Source organism: Cuculus canorus, chromosome 10 (assembly GCF_017976375.1).
Source record: "Cuculus canorus isolate bCucCan1 chromosome 10, bCucCan1.pri, whole genome shotgun sequence".
Taxonomy (NCBI): Eukaryota; Metazoa; Chordata; class Aves; order Cuculiformes; family Cuculidae; genus Cuculus; species Cuculus canorus.
In genome coordinates this window covers 13,733,902-13,755,494 of record NC_071410.1, presented here as the reverse complement: position 1 = coordinate 13,755,494, position 21,593 = coordinate 13,733,902, and the positions used below count along the sequence as shown (strand labels likewise).

General features: G+C 46.0%; 1 protein-coding gene across 1 annotated transcript in view; it reads right to left on the bottom strand.

The window, feature by feature from the left end:
• The window catches only part of GPR50 (G protein-coupled receptor 50), a 43,631-nt gene extending 22,288 nt beyond the window's left edge, over nucleotides 1-21,343 (bottom strand). The window contains exon 1 of the mRNA XM_054075994.1: nucleotides 21,083-21,343. Within this exon, the coding sequence (XP_053931969.1) occupies nucleotides 21,083-21,257 (175 nt within the window). The 5' untranslated portion in view covers nucleotides 21,258-21,343. The remainder of the gene's footprint in view (nucleotides 1-21,082) is intronic.
• Nucleotides 21,344-21,593: the final 250 nt, after the last annotated feature.

Sequence of the window (21,593 nt, the reverse complement as noted above, 5' to 3'; positions counted from 1 at the left end):
CTGCAATGTGCAAGTGGTATAAAAACATGATATCGGGATTTAGTGGCGTTATGTTCAGGGTTATGTAAAAGGAGGCAAAGCTGGCTCTTCTATGTGTTATGAAGAAAAGTGAAAACATGTTAGGAAGGTAATGGTTCCGTTGATACTATTTAAAGTCCAAGAAAGAAAAGCCCTACTTCAATGTGCATCAAAGTCTTCTGATCATTTACAGATTTTTTTCCATGGATGTAGTCCTGTGTTTACATCAATATTTGCAGCTGCTGCAACAGTCACACAAACATTGAGATGACACAAATACAAAAGCTCAAAAAATGACATGCCTCTAATTATGATTAATGTTCATCACAAAAGCATCTGAGAACTCTTCCAATCCCTAACATGGGGCAAAAGAGAATTCAGAATTTACCCACACTCTGGAGGTGTATTTTTGGAAACTTGAATGACATAATGTGAAATATATTTCATTATCCACATAATATCTGAGACAAACTACATATTAGATAAAGCCCAGGTTAGAAGCCACAAATTTCCTCAGCTCTGTAGCTCATGGCGTATGCAGTCTTTTATATAATTACACAGATTTCAACTTTGACACATGATATCATGCAAATGATTACGTATCTACACTCATTTCCCAGAGATACACAATCACAGAGGCCTTAATGGAGGACACCACACAATCTCATCTGGGGAAAAAAAAAATAAAATAAATATACTTCATCTTCACAAGAGACTGTTGAAGCACTGAAAGGATGTGGAAAATTGGAAATAGCATCCATGCTGAGAGCATAAATAATCTTTCTCTTAAAGAGAACAGAATTGGACTACTGCTTCTCACTGGAAAAGCAGAAGAATATTTGCAAACACGATTCCCAATATAAGACCACGGGTCTGCATTCCAGAGCCTAGGGAATCCTTCATGTCCTTACCACTCTTCCCTTCTCATTTCTATCCCACTCCCCTGGTGCTTTCTTCTATTTTATCAGCAAAGGACAAGGAAAAGCAAGTGCGGTGGCACACCCAGTGCGTCAAACCAACCCATTTGGCACTGCCCTTCTCCATACTGACAAGTCTCAAGAGCAAATACTCCCCTAGGCCTTTTTTTTACTACTTGACACATTCCCAGCAGGGCTGATCCTGGTGCACTGAAGCGAGCATGAATGCTGCAATTGCTCCTGCGGCTACAACACCAGGAGTATCACTTTAAACAATGGTTTTCAAACATGTACTTAACAGGGGGTTGTATGCAATACTGCAAATCAAGGATTTATTTCTGGTGCTCTTCTATTCTTCAAACTCTGTAATCCTATCCCAAGACATAAACTGTTCTGTTTTGAAGTTTTAGGAACATAAAAAAGCATCGAGCTCCATACAAAATAAAAACTGCAGAAAGTACTTCCTCATAAAGTAACTTTGAATTTTCCCTCTTGATTTGGAACACGTTTGTATACATCTACAACGGATAAATTCAAATACTTATTTCCAATATAACAAATAACAGGCTTTTCCAGAAATGACACAGAGTGCTAAGGAAAAGCATGGTAATAGATGTCGTCTTGCACAAGCTGTAGAAAGATCATATTTTGATTGGTTTTCTTCTACTTCAGCTCCCTGCGTTTTCTGGTCTCTTTATAACTAATACCTTGGACTTTCTGAGTGCCCCGAGAAGCCAAAAGCATTTAGAAAGCCAGGTAAAGACGATCAATATTTACTATAGTGAATTATTAATTGAATTACTATTAAGGTAACGCTTTCTTGTACCTCATGGAGGCCAAAGGGTTGATGAATGCTCTCAGCATGAGAACAGCCGCATCAAAGCAGACCTGAGGGTCACCTGGTCCCGTGTCTCATTGCCAACAGCTGCCAGAAGGATCTGCCTCACAGATAAGTTCAAGAAAACATGTATTGGGCACCAGGGAGATAATGTGCCTTAAGGGAGCATTGCTCCCTCTCAGGCAAGTACACCATGGTCAGATGTAATGTTAATAAAATATAGTAGCTTTTCTAATAAGAGAGTTCATTTTTAAACACTACAGTGAATACGTAAGAAAATTTTACAAGACAGTTGATGCACAAAGCCTTCCTCTGAAAAGTTATGTAAGCCTCACTGGAGAAGAAAATATGCCAGAAAGCAGTAGCTGAGGCTAGGCAGGGAGGGAAGATGCTCTGCCTGCCACGAGCTGATGCTACAGGAGCCCATGCTTGAATGGTGGCCAGAAAAGATTTAGGGCACATTCACAGAAAACACATGCTTGCAAATCTGACAGATCTTTACAAGTCTCCTCCAAAAGAAGCCTGCGTCATTTGAACCTAACTTCATGGTTACCTCGACAACCTCCAAGAAGCCCATAACCACACTGTCTGGGTGAGAGCTGCACTGGGTACATGGCTCCCACCACTGGAAGAAGCCACCCATGCTTGAAGACAACCTGGTAACTCAGATGAGATCCACTTCTTGTCTAAAGTAAAGCCTCTACAATTTATAGAAGGATTCAAGTTTTATTCATTCTACAAGACATCATACAAGGAGAAAAAAGGTGACATCTGTGTTTCCTGCCAGATGCCAGCTGGCCACTCCTCCCACAGGTAAGCTCTGCATCCCCGAGGCATGGTTGCCTACAGGCTGAGGAGCTGGGAATGCACCGGTAAAGCTGGGGCTGAACACCCAGAGACCCACATCTTCCTCCCAACTATGTGGAGATGTTAGGAACATGTGTTTTCAAAGGCAGTGATGATATTTGGACAGAGTTTTCAGTAGCAAATGACTGAACTAATTAGCTTTTCATAGGTAAACATGCTTCACCTTCATCTCAAGTTATCTGTACACAAATATTCAATTTTACCTTACATGCACATTTACATGTTAACATGTTTCAACAGTAAGAAAGAGATTTGATAACCTGGCAACCTCCCTCGGTCTGCAGGAACTTCTGACATTTTGTTCCAATTCTAAACACCAAAAGCCAAATCTGGACATGGCAATTCCCCACAGAACATAAATTAAAAGTCAAGTCTAAAACAATACACAAGGCCAAATTTGTAATCTTCCTCTGACCTTCTCCTTTCAGCAGAGGGGACTAATCCCATACAACATGTCTGACACAATCGCTATGGAGAAATTAGAGGCTCACATCTAGAGAAGTATATATCCTGCATCACTAAAGTTTCTTTCCTCAGCTGCAAGGGAAAGAAACATTGCCTCCTGGTGATTAAGAATGTAATTATTATTAATCCTGAAACACTTTAAATTATATGGTACATTTTCTTTAAATGGGCACGATCGTTAGTGCAAGCTGATCTGAACCAATGATTTATTCATGGCTTAATGACCCTGCTTGTTTCGTATGCTCAGCACATTTTGCCCAGTATATTGTATTATTGGCTGGTTGCTATAAACAGTCCATTTAAATTTAGACAGTTTTTGGAAAAGGTCTATTTATAACAGATATGTAAATTAAAACACTAACTATGTTCATCAGTAACTACTGCTTTCTTTATGTGCGTCCATTGTGATCTCAAGAAAGTTCACAGGTAATCTCCATTTGAAGTTCACAACCAAGCAAATCTTTCTGCTTGGGCTGATCCTAATATAAAGTCATTTGAAAATCAAAGGAAAGGTTGCCAGATAGCACTGCCAGATTATGAAATTTCTGCAAATAAACCAGAATCAGGCTTCATGGTGGTGTTAATAAAATGCCTATTAATCTGCAGTACCTTCCTCCACTTTCTGAAATAAGAGCCCGACTTTACCAGCTTTGTTGCAAAGCAGATTTTAAACAAATTAGCCATGAAGAAGAGAATAAGCATTTACAATTTGGTCAGATAAACTTCTAACAAGAAATAATAGATTTTTAACCACTATGTAATTATAATGTACTTTTTTTACTGAAACATCCCAAAAGTTTTTGCTTGAAGGTCTTGGATGCTGAGCAAAACCAGACTACACCATCGATGATGTACACAGCTGTGCCATCAGCTCCTCTTGTGTTACTTCATATTTGAATTTTTAAAGATACTCTCAGTTGTTTTGTTCTCCAGAGTGGCTACAGCTCTTCATAAGGGTCACATGCTGTTTCCTCTTCTAATGTTTCGAAGTTGCAGCTTCCTAATCAGTCATCATCTTCAGGAAGACAGTTCTTATTTGGCTGTTTGGAGAAGGAAACATTCCTAAAAGGAACATCATAGCCAAGAATGTGTAAAGTTGGCATGAGTAATATCTGCTCCTTATTTATATTCCTTTTATCTACTCAGAGCAGGAGATGAAGCCACATGTAAGTTAAGAGGCAGTGTCTGATTTACAACCTGCTCTGCGGAACCTTGTGAGACACTGTGTTGCATCTCTTGAGTTTATACAAATGCTACCCTCTAGTTATCTTGCTTTGCTAATGAGATGAGGAATGAGATTGTAGAAGACTAGGCCACCAGAGCTGATGAGTGCTCAGTTTTCCATAGTCTTTCCTGTTCCTTGTTGAGGGAAGTTTTCTGAATGGTTTGAAAAACTGGAAGGTAAATCTGAAGTTTAATTAGATAAAGCCCACAGCTAGGATGACATAGTGGTATCCTACATATGCAATCATTATTTTTTCTTTAACTAGCAGATTTTCAGAAAAAATCTGGATATCAATTAGGACACGAAAAGCTCACTGAACAGCTCCAACGTCTTGGTCTGTCAGCACAAGCCAGCTTCGAAGGCTCATCTCCATTCTCTCAGAAGCACAGTGTAAAACTTGCACCCTTGTTTTGGTCCCATTAGCCTTTAAGAGGCTCTTCACACAAATACCTGGACTGCCAGAGCCACTGATAAAACATTTTTTTTAACAGAAGTCACAGCTTTTGTTAGGATGGCAAAGCACGCGAGTCACTTGTGCTGGTGGATGAGTGCCCGGGCAAAGCAATACAGGGACTCAGCGTGCAGGCTTCATTCTGGGAGGTGAGGGACAGCCCCTGCTCACAGCCTGAACACGTGTGACCACAGAATCACCATAGGACCATAGAATCGTTAGGTTGGAAAAGACCTTAGAGATCATCAACTCCAACCCTACCTGTCTACTACTAAATCATGTCCCCAAGCACCTCATCTACCCACCTTTTAAACACCTCCAGGGATGGTGACTCAACCACCCGTTCCAGTGCTCGATAACCCTTTCTGTGAAGAATTTTTTCCTAATGTCCAATCTAAGCTTCCTCTGGCTCAGTTTGAGGCCATTCCCTCTTGTCCTATCACCTGCCACTTGGGAGAAGAGACCAACACCCACCTCTGTGCAACTTCCTTTTAGAGAGCAATAAGGTCTCCGCTCAGCCTCTTCTTTTCTGGGCTGAACTATCCCAGTTCCCTCAGCCGCTCCTCCTAAGACTTGTTTTCCAGCCCCTTCACCAGCTCCGTCCCTCTTCTCTGGACACGCTCCCGGACCTCAATGAGCAAAGGGGTAGTGTGCAATGCAAAGCCACACATGCTGTATCTTTCCAGCCACTGAAATCTCCCCCAGTGCAGCTTTGCAGAACAGATGTCCCAGATCTGGACTGCAAATTGCACCAGATCATCCCTTCCCACAACTATCTAAAATGGTTGTGTAGTTCCCAGATAAGACTCCACAAGTTTAACTCCTTAAAGACAATTACTTCTTTTGCTTAAATACTTGGGAAGTCCTCAACATGGTTTGTGGTTGGGATTTTTTCTTTTCTCTCAAAAACAGAAAAAGGGTTGGATTTGTGCCTGGTTTTTAAATACAAGCTATGTTCTTGACTTTTAACAACGGCAAATCAAAGTATTTTTTAACAGAAGTGAAAGACGACAAAAGTCATAAGCAAACAGTTATTAATTAGTAAAGCAGTTATGAGATACCACACTCTTGGCTGCAATGTGGAGAGATTATGCATGGAGATGTTCAGAGATTAAGAAAAAGGAAGGAGAAGACTGCCAGAAGAGAACAAATATTTTCCATCCCGTGAAACTCTGCTCCTTGGCTTTACATTTCTTCCCAGTGCAAAGCTATCTTGACTCACTTCCATGCAATTATCCCAGGAAAGGGAGGACAGTAGAGGTGACCCCCGTAGACACTGTTCTCATCCTAAGGCAAACCCAAGCACCCAAACAACAGGCTTCATGTCACTCTTTCCTTTTAAAGCCTAGATGCATCCGTTCACATGGACAAAGGGTTATTTTTCTGCACAATTATTCAGAACACACATCTTAAGTTAATATGCTCCAAGCTTCTTCACAAAATGATTTTGGACTCATCTTGCTCTATGCCTGTCTTTCTGCTGCTAACATATAGACGTGTTTTGCTGCTTGCCCGTACTGTTTGAATGCAGATCATTTACTAGTTAAAGGGAAAAGAACAGAGCAGCTTTTGAAACAGAGGTGCTTGATCTCTTTAGGTATAATTTTGCAGCGCTTTCAAGTTCCACATCAAGATTGCCTTCTGCTGCTTTGAATTTTAGCTGTCTTCTTACTTCTCGAGATACTCCCAACATCATATAGTATAGTATAGGCATATAGTATTAATCACTGAAAGAACTAATACAGCATGATTGTGAGGAAGACAGGGAAATACAAGAGGTGTGAGAAACAAATACGATGCATTATCAGACATGTACATTATGGATTCAAAGAATTACTATATTTAAGCAACCTGTAAATGTCTGAGAACTTAAGTGTTTCTAGAATTAATTTTATAATTTATAATGAATTATCAAACACTTGCTGATACAGAATGTAGAAAAATTGTGTTCTCTGTGGTGGAGGTTGAGAGTTACTGAATATCAGTAGCTTTCCACAATTTAGAAAAGCACTTAAAAGCAAAATAATTTTAAAATGGGAGAGTAGGAACAAGGCAGAGAAACTACCACCACCAGTGAAACTATCAATAGTTCCAATAGATACCAATAGCATTTAGGTTTTATTCCCAGACGGCAGCACAAGAGCTTTCTAACTACTCATATGCTCCACAACAGGAAACTGAAAACCATTTTTGACAAACACATAGCCAAAAAGATCACAGGCAGAGGTATAAGAAAGGAAGTGAATTCAAGCAAATACTACTTTCATCTCTTTTTCAACTGAATGACATTGCAGCTTCAGGCTGTCCTTTTACCAACTTTGCAGGATATTTCCATTCCAGTTTCCCATGTTGCTATTCCTGTGCCACTTCAAGGCCACTCCAGCAGATACCTCAACCACTTTAAAGCCTACACCAGTCAGAAGGACAAAAGGTGCCAGATCAGAAGTCCTTTATGCAGTATCTTTTTAGCATGATCACGAAGTATCTATCTTCCCATCACAGCAGAGACTTCAAGCATTTTGAGCTCTAGGACGCCCAGGAGGGAGACAGTCATTCCCTCTCCTGAATCACCCCGTTTTCCTCCCCTTCTCCTCAACACCACAAATGCACTCATGGCACAAGAACAGGATGGGCACTCAACACCCTCTACGCGAGCATCACACATATTGCGTGCATTGCCTTTGTTCCTAACAGCGATGTGCCAAGCTCTGCAGATGCCACCACCGTGGCAGCTCGGATGTCAGTGCTTTCAGCGGGGACCATAGGGCAGCTGGCCCCACACGCAGCCCTGCCCTGAGCTGCAGCTCCTCTGGGCAGCCTCCAGCAGTATCCATGGCCAGGACCATCCCCTCTCTGCAAGACCAGTGGAAGGCATACAGCATGGATGGATGTGTCCTGCGATGAGCATCCACTCTAACTGCACTCCTACTAGAATTATCAGAATCAAAATGCCAGCGCTCACACCCAAGAACCATAGGAAACCATCTGTTCCTCCAGTGAAAAGGGGAACACATTTACACTGTGTTAGAAGCATTGCAGCCAGGATAACACAACAAATGCAGCTGTGCCACCAATTACTTATGGTGTTTAGTAGGCTGCCAATTCAAATCGCACTCAATTACTTTAAAAAGGATGTGGTGCACACCGATAACCCCACTTTGAGGAAAGTCCAAGACTTAAAACAAACCCATTAGAACAAAAAGGGCTGCCGGGTTTCCAAAGAAAGAATTGCAGTGCACTGCCAGGCACCTGTCCATGCTGGCACCCTGATCCTGCAGTCAGCAACAAAACACATTTAGATGCCCTGGACACAGCACCTTTCCTTTCCACTCCTGGTTTCCCCAATGAACAAGCACTCTCAGCAGAATTAGAGAAGCAAGGTGTGTGAAAGGACACGCACAAAGTTAATGCTTTGCAGGAAGCGGCTTCTCTGTCTCTTCTTTAAAAAAAGAAGTGCTTTTCTTGGGTGACACGGTGCAGAATAACTGGTGAGCTTTCTATTTCAAAATGAACTTGTCTTAGATACATATGTCAGAAAGCTAGAACAGACAAATTGCTCCTCAGCAATCCCTCTTCATTGATGTGCTGCATCTCTCTGCCCCAGGCTGGGGGTTATTTTACCACAGCTAAAAGCTTGGCCCAACAACTCACCAGCTTCACAGTAAGGACTCTTACAACACTGGGGTATGACCCAAGTCCTACAGCCGTATGGCAACAAGCACAGGACCACAGTGCACGACAACTCTGCAGCGTGACCACACTCCTCTTAATACCAAAACTACCCTCACGCCAGCTACCTTTGCCAACTTTTATCTTCTGTGAGTACAAACCTTCAAAACTTCATGAGCAAACCTCATCAGCAAGATACATAAACGTGTGCACACCTATTAACTGAGTATCCCATGTGCATATTAAACCATAAGATAAAATCCACTGGGGGTGGGGGGCATCTGGTACCATAATCAGACAGGAACAGCAGAGTCCTGACACACTCATGCCACCCCTGTGGGAGCCTGGGCAGTGGTGGCATGCTGCTGAGCAGCAGCCTCACGGCAGAAGCTTCTGCCTACATTATAAATGCTACAGGAGCTGGAATAGGAGATCACAATTTTCCACAAGTCACATCTTTATAGCATGGTTTTGTTGATTGCTCAAAGCTGAAACTCACTTAAAAACAGGGAAGAGGAAAACAGAAGGATTGATTGCAAACCAGGATCACACTCGAAGAAAGAAGTGTCAGAGTTGATCATTTGTCTTCATTCTACATGGGACGAAAGTGGGTATCTTTCCACATTTGTTGCAAATGGGCAAAAGAACCACTTTCAAAGGTAAGAAAAAAGGTGAAAGGCTGGTTCATCAAAGCAATGGGAACAGTCCAGCAGCAACGACTGGTTTAGTAAAGCTAATGATCAATCAGAAGAAATACAGCCTCTTCTGGGAGAAATTAGTCTCAAAAAAGAAATAACAAATGTCAAAATATTGCTAAGGAAGAACAGATGCTGCCCCAGGAAGCCTGAAACAGTCTAGCTCCTTGGAAGCCCTGTTTGTTGCTTGCCCACTGCTGTTTCCATATCTGTATAATTTACTCCAAAGCAGATTTATTATTTTAAAGACTCTACCAAAAGAAATCAGAGAAGGCTAGGTGTGTGCTAAGGGACAAAATGCCAGTGTTTATCCAGGGGTTGTTTCTTGTTCCCACACTAATTTCAAAGACCCGGGATTTAGCAAGACTTTTAATTAATGGCTTCTGATGGTACATCCACACTGGGAAGGTTTCTCTCATTAGTTAATTAGTCTATCGTCCTAATTAGTCAGGGCAAGTCAGTTTTACTCCCTCACTGCCTTGCACAGGAAACCCTTGTCTTCCCACCTAGGTCTTCCCTGAGGTCAGTTCCCAGCTCCTCTGTCCTGACTTGGCTTTGAGAAGGACGTAGCTAGGTGGTGGCAGACAGCATCACCTCACCTTTCAACGCTAATCTACATGAGGCCAGGAATGTTTTGTTCGCTGCAGCTGTCCTCTTGAAAGCAGAGCTCTCTGAAGTCACCCGCAAGGTCTTGGGTCATTAAGAACTGGCTGGTCAGCATCTGTGAGGAACAATAAGAGTATGTTGCCTAGCAGGTTCTCTGTTTTCCTATAAGGATAAGGCTGGTGTATCTCTGAAGGACCAGAAGGCCACTGCATATGCCTAGATATTCAGTCCACTCCTAACGTGGGTGAGAAGTGCACTGAAAGACAGCACCTTGCAACAGGCAGGCTGTGTCAAATCCTTAAAACACAGGTGGCTGTGCAAGGGCACAGCTGGAATGTCCAAAGCGGCACAGCTCTGCTGCCTTGGCACCCAGGTGCATCACCGCAAGAAACACCAGCAGGACACCTGTGTGAGCTGCAAGCTTGTGTTGCATCTAGAGCAGGACAGAGCTGTGACTCCCACTGCTCCTCTCTACCCTAAGTGCTGGCCACAACATAACTTTGGCAGGCAGGACTGCCTGTTTGAAGGGGTTTGACAGCTGCCCACTAAACAAGTCCTTCTCTCTCCCATCACACGTGTCTTTTTCTGCAAGTCCTCGCGTCATGCTTCTGTCTTCTCCCGAGAGAAGAAACTTTGGAGAGGCAGAGCTTGCAATCCGTACCGCAATATCGGATCATTTCAGTGCCTATCAACTACACCTACTTTTAAAGGGTTTTGTCAGCAAGCTTTCAACTTAGTCCAATTAGTTTCGCCTCATCAGTTTTCATTAGTAAAAAGACTGTTTAACACATAAGACCTAAGACATAAAGGCAGAGCTTGCAGCTGACCTAACTCTCACATGTTGGTCAAAAAGGTTTCTTTCATTTCTAATCTTCCCCTGGAAAAGCCAAGATACAATCTCTGACTTGATGACATCTACCTCTACATAAAAGGGAACAGTACAATTTCTCCTTGCAGAGTAGGGCACTGAAAAGTCCTGAGGTGGTGCCAATACTTTTGGCAATGCCAGAAACAAAATAAGCAGAACTAGTGATGGGAAGCAGAGGACAGATGACTTTTTAACTCATCATCATCTTTGCTGCTGCTGTTTATTGAGATGTTGAGATCATACTGGACATCTGTAAATAAGCTACTGGTGCAAACCTCAGTAGAGACAGGTATATTTTCAGTCAGATGTTACCAGACACAGTTAGTGTGAGCACGATCTGCCCTCCACCAGGAGTCAGAAGAGTGAAGATGGGAAGAGATCGTGAAAGAAGACAATGGAAAGTGTGACGGAAAAATAGGAATATAAATTTTGCCGACTTCAGACTACTCCAGATGCTACTGGAAGCCTCTTCCAGGGGTATTTTATGTTATCATGCCTTACTTTTAGTCTTTGTACCAGGAACTGGAAAGGGTGTTTACTACGCTTGAAATAAAGTTTACATACTTTATGTCCATGTCCTCACAACACTGTTGGCCAGATTCTTTTTGAATTTCAGGTCTGATCTCCTCCCCAACCACACAGAAAAGCTGCAGGCTTGGCCTGGAGGTGTTGTAAGGCTGGACTATGTCATGTGGCTGGGGAATCAATTCCAGGGGCTGGGGTTTGCTTTTGTTTGGGCTGTTTATGTCAACTCTGTAAAGAAGACACCAGGCCAGTGTCTAGTGGCCTCCACCACCTTCCCAGCTTCTCCACAACTAAGGCAACTTCCAAAAGGTTCTAGAGCATCTCAGAGTAAAGGATGAGGAGAGAGGGCCTTGATGTGTAGAGATTAAAGATCAGTACCTATAGGTGCAGAGACTGAAGAACAAATTAAACTGGAGAAGGTGTAGAGGAAGGTTACCCAGCTGCTCATCCCTGGCTCTGCTCCCCATGACACCTCTCTAGAAATGTCAACACAGAGATATAATCTAGGAAATTTTGGTGAAAAGCTGCAGGTAGTGAATGATACAATGCACAATCATTGTCCTCAGACAGAACGGGGCCAAAGCTACCAACACAATCTATTGTCTCCCCCTTCCTATTTAAAAGGGTGATGACTTGCACGAACATTGGCATTTGAGTACAAACTTGGTAAACCCAGCAGATAAAGAGAGAGTATTTCCATGGAGTACCATAAAGTTCTCAAAGAAAGACATTTAAGTTATTTTTGCAATATTATTAAATCCAGGAGTGAATACTTTGAATATGTTATAATCTATTTTCCTAAGAACCAGCCAAGAACAACACTAGGTTTTGCTTGGAAAACAGCAGCAGTCTGGAAGAAGTGCCACTGCGCCACTACCCCTGCCTCACTGTTCCCTTGGGAATTGAACAGGACCTCACATACCTCCCTCAATGCCCCCAAGCCTTCCCTCCTCTGTTAGCGTGCCTCGAAACACAGCTCCCATCAGCTCTTCCCTTGCCTGCCACACCAGCAAGCGCAATCCCTCCTGTCGATGCTGGCGTGACTCTGCTCTCCTCCAAGTCAGGGACTCTCCATTGGCCCAAGGAAGCCCCAAAGTTGAGTGATGACAAATATGCTGGGAGGGCAAATGCACAACACTAAAAAGGCCAGGCTGGAGTATTTCAGCAGCCTGCAGATGGGACTCAGGGCCAAAGAAGTAGGAGGACAGTGATAACTATATCGCTCCTGCCATTCCAACTGGACAGCAGACACAAGCAGGGGAGTATGTGGATTGAGTAGGTACAGAAGGACCGGCCCTGAGCACAGATCGTCTCCTCCCAGTCTCCAACCATTTTACCCTAAAAGCAGAGCCCAAACTATGCACCAGACCCCTACCTTTTACTCCCTCTTATCTTCTCCGCCTGCTGCCCACTCCACTAACTCTCCTATGCCATGTTCATATGCAAATCCCAGGGATGGCTTTAAACTGCTGTGGTCACCTAAATTAACAGGCTCTCCTCACCCCACAGCACATAGGAAAGCGTGTTAGTGACCCTGCACAAGTCACCAGAAAATCCAGGACCACCTGGAGAATATCTCCTTTACCTAAATTCCTCCTTGTGAATCTCCTCACAAGCAGGACAGAGCTAAACCCACAGGAGAGCTCTGAGCCCCCTATATCAGCTCACCAGGCAGCCCATGGCTCACAAGAGCCATGCTGTGGGTGCAGCAGGGAGGCTGCTCCCTCCTGCCCGGCTGTCAGGCAGCGTTTCCCTCCGGCAGCAATGGCCAGAGCTCCAGTTCCTAATGCATCCAAATGCGACTGCTGTGGATTTCACCCACCCCATTAAGATTCAATTTGCTCTACTTTCTACTGCAATATCTGCAGAAATAAAACTCACAGCAGAGATCTGAAGGCCAGACACGGGGCCAGGAGCAAGGTGAAATACATTCGACTCCATTTAACTTATAGCTCATATTGCTCGTGGAACTGCAGGCTGTGTGCTGCATGCCACCCGCGGGGCCACCTGCGTTCCCTCCCAGAAGACAGCAGGGTCTCCTGAGCACACCTGCCCTCACTGTCAAGCACAAATGTCTGCAACAAGCAGTGCTGCCAGTTCTCCCCACCTTTCCCCTCGGGATGGGGAAGATGCACAGCTCAGTTAGTATGAGCATCCTATCCTACCACCTGCTCTTGTTCACTTTGGCTGTGGTTGGCACGTGCAACCACTATTCCTTCCACTGTGGCCAGATTCTCATCATTCCATCAGCATTCTCACATATCCCAGTCCTCTCTCACCTTCTGAGTACTCTCTTCCCCCAGGCCTCACCGAACCCATCTCTACCTGGATGCTTTTATGCCAGCCAGGGATCTACTGCCCTGAAATACTCATTCCCCAACAGCTCCCATACCCAGATCACTTGTGCTTGAAATTCACCCAGGACCAAGCCCAGGCCCACAAGTGTTGCACCAAAGTCAGAGGACAAGCAGGGATTCAGGGCAGGTCAGCCCTCAGTGCCCTGCAGCCATCACAGCATCCATCAACATTTTATCTGAAGGCAACGCTGAGGATCGTTCAACAAAGCAAGACCTGACATCTCTCAATAGAAGACACCAAGTGGACAGTCTCCAAACACAAGGACTCACTGGTCCTTACTCCAACTTTTAGGAATAGGAACTATTAACCATGAGAAAGCTATGCCACAGGTTTCCTTCTACATCTTCCACAAAGAGCAGTCCCACCAGACTGGGGCTGTCAGGGACAAGAGTGTCCTGGGACTGTGGCACAGCCTTCTCCTTGCCAACCAGCTCAAAGGATGGTCCTGTTTTCCTCTGCCCCTGCTCTCTGCTGTGGGACAGACTTGGAAAGGATTAAACATTCTGCACAGAGAAAGAAAAGCAAACAAAATGCAATGAAAATGCAAAAAAAAAAAAAAAAGAAAAAGCAAACAAAAACCATCTCTGAATTCATTTTCATTTTATTTATAGGCCATCATGTGATAGTTGTCTTTTTAAGCCTTTTAATTAATTACTCCACAAGTCACATAGGGAACAGCTACTCTGAGCACGTATGCTCACCTTTCCTCTTCCCAAAACACACCTCAGCCTGTGTTGAAGAACTGTCTGCGAGGTAATTGATTCTTTGCTGTTACCTAAGCCAGCATTTGGCCCTCTGAATCTTTCAGGAACATCAGGTCCTGGGACAGTTATGCTCTTTGAGGCCGAAAGGGAAAAACAGAAAAGCTTTTTCTAGAGGCAAGGAAGGGCAAACAGGTAGAGGGAGAAAAGGAGCTCAGCACCAGGCTGAATCTGGCTTGTGAACTCTTGTTGAGGTCCCTTGGGTGGCCCTCATAGGGGGACAGTGTGTTATTGTGCCTGCTACAAGACACAGGTTTTCCTAATCAGAGGAATTTTGTTTCGACTAATTTGAGGTTAACTGCATAGAGACCTGCACCACTGCATAAGAAAACTTTGTTTGAACACTTTGCAAAGACAAATATTCCTGAGTTCAGAAATGGCAGAATTACTGTTTCTAGTGGAAACCTGACTAATTTCTCTCAAATCATGTATTTATCACACAAGCACTTGCCTGACCACATACCACTGGGCTATCAGACTGCCAGCACACCTGAAACGCATGCTGAGCGCTGCTGACTTGCTGAGTGACTAACAGTATTTTAACTTCATTCCTCAGCCACAAATCCATAACTTGCAGTGCTGTGTTCAAGTTTTCCTCCAAACAGGGGCTGTCCTGAAAATCAGCTTGTGGAAGTGGGAGGAGTAGAGATTTCTGCTGGAAGTTCCACAAAGCTTCACAAAGGGGCTCCTGAGATCCAGCACTCCTAAAAATACTCACATGAACTGTAAGAAGGTGGGAGTCCTGCCAAAATAATTAAAAAAAAAAAAAAGGCAAAAGCAAAAATTGGGAGCTCTGACCTTACACAGTTGATGGGATAGAATCCACTTGGGATCTCCTATGGAGCTGTAAGAAGGACCAATTCAGGAAGACTTCTGAAGCTACTGCATTCCAAAAAGAAAAAAAAAAACCCTTATGAGTTGGTCATGCCCGAGAGAGTTGCTGCATCCTCCAAAGCTCCCAGAGCACAGCATGGAGCTGAGAACGCTGCTCTGAGCAGGACGGCAGCTCTGACCTTCGGCACTTCAAGCACCTCAATGCTCCTGCAGCCCCGGGAGCCCAGCGCAGCACGGCTAGGAGGAGAGATGTGCAGGGGTCTGGGTGGGAACCCGACATGAACCCTCAAAGAAGGAGCTCATGAAGATGATGCTGTCAGAGACCTCTCCAAACTACCTGTGGTGCTGTGCCCTGTGGCTGTAACACAGACCAAGCAAAGTGCCATTCGTCTGCATCTTGCTATACAAATCACCCTCTAAGAATAAATAGGTTAACGCTGTTCTTCGCTTTACACCACTATCACACTTAGAGCACACACTGTACCTTAATTCAAATTAATTTTCTCACAGGTTTTATCCTGCCGTCGCTCCTGTTCCTCCCACCTCCTGTGGCCAGCAGCCCCGCTCTAGTAGACACCTGCGGAGCCACAGGGGACAGGAGGTTGCAGCAGAGGGACACAGGGAAGGATCAACACGTGCCCATCCACACCCCTGCTCCACTGCTCCCAGAGCCCATTGGGTGCACCTGGATACACCTGCTGCTCACCCAACAGCCCACTTCCAAGAACTCCTGTGCACCAATCATACAGCCCATGCCATCGGCACGCCAAGCCCCGGCCAGGCTTCCCTGGAGCAGCCCTGTTGCTGCAGTTAACATTCCCACGGTTGACGGCACAGGGAGCATCACTGGCAGTCAGCTCGATACGGCAAATTCATCACCGTCCAGTTGAGTGAGTTAATAGCGAAGCTAAAAGCAAATACTGTCACGGGTTATTCCCCACCAACAGCGAGAGCATTTGTCAGCAGCTCACTCGTTTTATGTCACTCCACTGAAGAGCCAAGCGGGTGCCGGGTGTCACCTTTCCGCATTAGAGGACCTAGGGAGCGGGGAAAGGGTGCAGCTCCAGGGTCCTCTAGAATGCCAGCAACCTTCAAACTGTTTCATCAACAAATAGCACGTTTCCCTCAAGAAACATCTCATCTGGCCCATCAGAACTCCAAGGCACCAGCTGCTGCCGAGTCCCTGACATTTGAGAGGGTCAGAGGCTGGGTAAATCAGAAGCACTGGTGGGAGTTTGCTATAGACAAATGAATCAGTGGAACAGATGAGAGGCTCCTGTAGCATCTACCCACAATGTACAGAAAGAAAAGATGTAATTTCAGGCTTGTGGCAGATGCTGGAAGGTTTGTGGTGCTAAAAAAAAAATAAATTAAAAAAAAAATTAGAAAAAAAAATTGCACACACCCACAAGAAATAGATAGCTTTCTAAGACGGGAATCCTGCAGCAGCTAGAACAAACCAATCACAGCTTTAAACTGCATTTGAGATAAGGAAACAGAACACGGTCCAACACAAAGTCTCTAAAAGGTCAGTTTCGCCAAACCAGAAACAATCAAACACAAAAATAACTGAGGGAAAACACTTAAATATAAGCAAATGAGACCGGGAGATGTTTAAAAATGCCTTAGCAGAACCCCCCCCCCCCCCCCCCCCAAAAAAAAAAGCAATACTATATTCAAATTTGTTTATTTTGTTTAAAGTAAGAGGTTTTATAAGATAGGAGCCAAATTAAGAAATAAGTAAAATACGTAACAAATTGAAAATGCACTGTAAAATTAGTAGATGGAAATCAGTACATTTTATAAAGAAAGCTAAAACATATAACAAAACTGATGGCAATAGGTATGTCAGGAAAAAGGCAACAATCCATTAATAAAAGAAGCTTGATGCGGAAAAAGTACAGTGAAATTATACTGATGTAGAAAAAGTAGAAAGAATAAGCATTTCTTTTTATCTCTGCAGGTAAGGATGACAGATATCAGCTATAACAAAATTCTCTGAATTCTAGAAGCAAGCTGGGACGATACCCACCACCATCTACTAAACATCTTCACGTCTGTAAGTAAAAGCACTGCACATCAGAACGTATAAAGGAGCTCACTAAATCCCTAACGCTGACTTTGAAATAAAACAATGAACATAAACACGTCCTAGGCCAGCCAGGAAGTTCCAGAGGTCTTGGAACAATAAATAAAAAACCCCTACTCAAGTAAATAAAAACATAACTGTTGTGCCAATGTTTTCAGAGGGCAAAGAGCCTGACCTGGGCAATGCCTGCGCTCCCCGGCAGAGGCAGGGAATGCCAGTATTCGGAGATGGGAATACAATTAGTGCTAGTCAACACAGTTTTCTAGTTTGAGGGCATGTCAAACCGATCTAGTATTTCTTCTAAGAGTACACATTTGGCTGACAAAGGTAACTGTGTTGACATAATGCATGCAGACTTCTGTTTGGCGCTTGACTTCAGCCGCTGTGACAGTCTAAGCACAAAAACCCTAGCGCCAGGCAAACATCGCTGTATAGTGTATATCCAGAGGATTAAAAGCCGGTTGAGCCCAGTGACCTCATTAGAGTTATACCTGTGCCGCTTGCCCCAACAGAGGTTTTGGCTCCCCAGAGAGAGAACATTTCCAGGAGAGAAAAGGGACAACGAGGCAGCAGAAAACACTTGTCTGTACACAAAGCTACAGGCGGCGCTGGTGGGAGACGCGGGCTTTCAGGGAATGCATGTTTTGGCTGCATATCAAAGTTTGCAGCAAGTTCAGGAGAGCTAGAGGAGGGTATTACCAAAGTTTCTGTCCAAAGAGCACACACGCTGCCTCATTGAAAAATATCGGCTGGGTTTAGAGCAGATGTTCACACTTGTAAAGCTAGCAGGACCCACAAATGAAAAACTGTGAACTTAGTCATCCCAGCAGCTTTCGGTTGGCTGTGCTTCTGCACACGCCGCATAATACACGGCTCACTCATGTTATTTCCTACCTGGGCCTTAATCTGTGCTCAACGCTCACAGCACCTTCCACTAACAACACAAGATACACCAACACCCATCCAACATACATTACTCCTTCTCAAAGGGAAAGAGGAGTGGAGTGATCGCTCTTGGGAGGTTTTAAAGGTCGGGTCTTTTACTTCTAAACTCCACCAGTGCAGGGACAACACGGTCAGCAGGTTTGTGAAGGTTTTCATTTACCAAAAGTATTCACCTCTTCTCACCTGCCTCCCACGAAGACACACACATCCCTCCTGCCGGAGGAGCAGAGTTATTCCCCATGCCCTTCACCCTCAACCATTTAAATGTCCTGCACTGTGGACGTACTGAGCAGAGCCTGGAGCTTTGCTTGAAGCTCTTGGATCATACAGGCAGCACCAAGTGCCTGCGTAGCTGGGCATTACTTTAGGACCTTGCAGCTGAGCTCTTGCTAGCTTCCCTGCAAGCTTGCCCTGGAAATGACTTGGTACTTCCAGGATCTGGCAAGAGCCGACACAACCACAACGGTGTCCTTTACATTTACTGGACTGGCACTGGGGAGGTTTGAACATGAGCAGAGAAACTTTTTGTCCAAAGGACTTCAACCTGGATGCTGCGCTCCAGCTGAGCCCCTCTCGCTCATGGTGTTGCTCACGAGTCAGGAAGAGCATGAACTGACCAGAGACTCCTGACTTCTCATTCTGTACCCAGGTAGGCAGACAGCCTGCTTGCTTCCCAACATAGACAGATGCAGGATATTGTCTGAACATCCTAAGCACGCATGATCTTTACAGCAAAACAAGACGACAACAGTTAGATGTTGGTTAGACGTTTTACCTTACAGAACTTCAGACCATCGCCATCGTCTGACAACCTCACTTTCCTGCTGCTGAACCCTTCTAGTGACTTGGCAAAGGCATTCCTGGTTTAGGCAGTTGACTGAAGGAGGAATGAAGGAGGTCAATGAAGCAGGATGAGTCTCTCAACACCTACTACCACTTTGAAGCACATAACATTAAATTCCCCAATAGTCATGCTCAAGTTCAGTGGGTGAGGAGAGCCACCTCCCCTCAAATGAGTGAGGTCAGCAAGATAAAAATTAGGTTATATTTGTGTTAGTTTTACTCGTACCTCACAATAGCTTGTACACAGAGCAGGCAACAGACCAGCAAGAACCTCTGGAAAATATCTCCATGGTCCCTTTAAGGGAAAGCTGTTCTTTGTCACTTTCGCAGGAACTTTAACTCAACTCACAATCGCGGCAGTCTTCGAAGTGATTAACAATTTGAAAGATGATAAAAGCAGCTAAATAGTTTCAAATCTGCTGCTGCCTAAGCACCCAGATAACACAAACTACTTATTAGTTATCTCGATGCAAAAGGGAAAGGTGTCTCTACTTTTCTTTCCCAGAACCACCGATCACAAACTCGCAGCACTCACATTTTAAAGTAAAGCTGAAGGGAATGGAAAATACCTTTCCCAACTATATTGAAGCTCTAAATCCAGTGCAGCCCGTTCGCTTACTGCGCACACCATGGGCTGCGCTTTGTGTATCCCTCGGAGTGCAACTCACCAGTCGAGGTCACTGCACCCAGAGCCTGCCCGAGCCAAGAGTCATTTGTGTGCGACCATTAATAAATCAATCAAATGTTAAAGGCACTGGAAGGGAAATCGTCTTTCAGTCTAAACCATCAGCTACTTTTTCCGAACTCTGTCGACTTACTCTGTATTTACGGAGAGATCAGCATCTCCAAAGCGCTTACAACTACGACTTGGAAATTACAAACACTGCAGATATTTCACTTAAACCGTTTTACGAGGTGTAAAACTAACGGTCATTTCATGTCTTTCACTGTAAATGCAGACAGCGGTGTAGTTCTTAGCAAAATATAGTCTACGGCACGTTTTAAGCAGCACTACACGGACTACTTGAAACTGCTTACGGAGCAATCTATAAACAGCGCTATTTCGCCGCGAAAATAACCAGATTTTTAAGGGAAAAAAAAAAAAAGAAAAGTTACACGCTCAAAAATACAGCCTTCTATGAAATGATTAATATCACCGATTTCCCTAGATTAATTCATTTGGGAGATCAATACACAAGGCTCGAAAGCAGATTTTCAAATTACCCATGGGGAAAAACATGGAAAAATCTTCGCTCTGCTTTCAGTTCGTCCCCTAAAGCACAGCAGCTGTAAGAGGAAAACGTCAAACACATGCAAGGTCGGGACATACAGCGAGTGGTCAGCGTTGTAACAGGTTGGTCCCGACAAGGCGAGCAGCCTTGCCGCGCACCTGGCTCCGGCACCTGGAGTTTCCCCTCTCAGCGCCTGCTTTCCTCGCTCTGGTTGAAGGAATTGCGGGTTTTACCTGCGTCGCGACGCGAGTTCAAGTTCCTCGATTTGCAGCCGCCTCCGGGAGCGAGAAGTTCGGAGAAGTTGGAGGACGGGACAGCTCTGGCTCACCGGCACCTCGCCGCCCCATCCCGGGGCACGGATGCCATTCCCCGCTCCGGGCCCGCCCGCTGTCCCCCGCGGGCTCCCACCGAGCGAGGGGCGGCGCGGGGGGATGAGAAGCCCCGGGATGAGGAGCCTTGGGATGCGGGGGATGCTGCCCCCCAGGATGCGGGGGATGCAGAGCCGGGGGATGCGCTGTCGCCAGATGCTGGGGGGATGAGGAGCCGTGGGATGCGGGGAGGATGCGGAGCCGGGGGCTGCGGAGCCGTCGGGTGCTGGAGGAATGAGGAGCCGAGGGATGCGGGGAGATGTGGGGGGATGCGGTGCCGTGGGATGCGGGGAGGATGCTGCGCCCCGGGCTGGGGGATTGCGGTGCCCCGGGATGCGGGGAGGATGCTGCGCCCCGGGATGCGGTGCCGTCGGATGCTGGGGGGATGAGGAGCCGTGGGATGCAGGGGATGCTGCGCCCCGGGCTGGGGGGATGCGGTGCCGCTCCGCCCGCCGCCGGCAAGTTGGCATCGCTGCCGCGCCGCCCCCCGCGCCCGCCCCGCGCTCACCGGCGTTGCGGAGCTTCTTGTTCCTCAGCACCGAGAGGATGACCAGAGCGTTGCCCAGCACGTCCACCACGATGGTGAAGATGAGCACGGCAGCCAAGGTGGTGGCGGCTCGCACCGACGGGCCCCCCTCCAGCCGGCAGCCCGGGCAGCTCCCGTTGCTCGCCGGCCGCTCCATGCCCGCCGGGAGCCCCCCCCGGGCGGCCGCACGGCGGGAGCAGCGCGCCCGTCCCGACCCCGGTCCCGGGGGGCGCCACCGCCCCCTCCCTGCGGTGCCACCGCCCTGCCCGGGGCGGGGCGGGGGGGGGGTGCTGCCCGGCGCGGGGCACCCGCAGCGCTGCCCGCGACCATGGCGCCACCGCGCGGCGGCGGCGGGGAGCGACGGGCCGGGGGCGGGAGGGGGCCGACATGCGACCGAGGATCTGCCTTCTAGCCGGGAGGGAGGGCTGCGGCTCCAGCGCCGCGGGCTCCCCCGGCACAGACTGGAGCCGCCGGTGGCGAGCGCCTTCGCTGC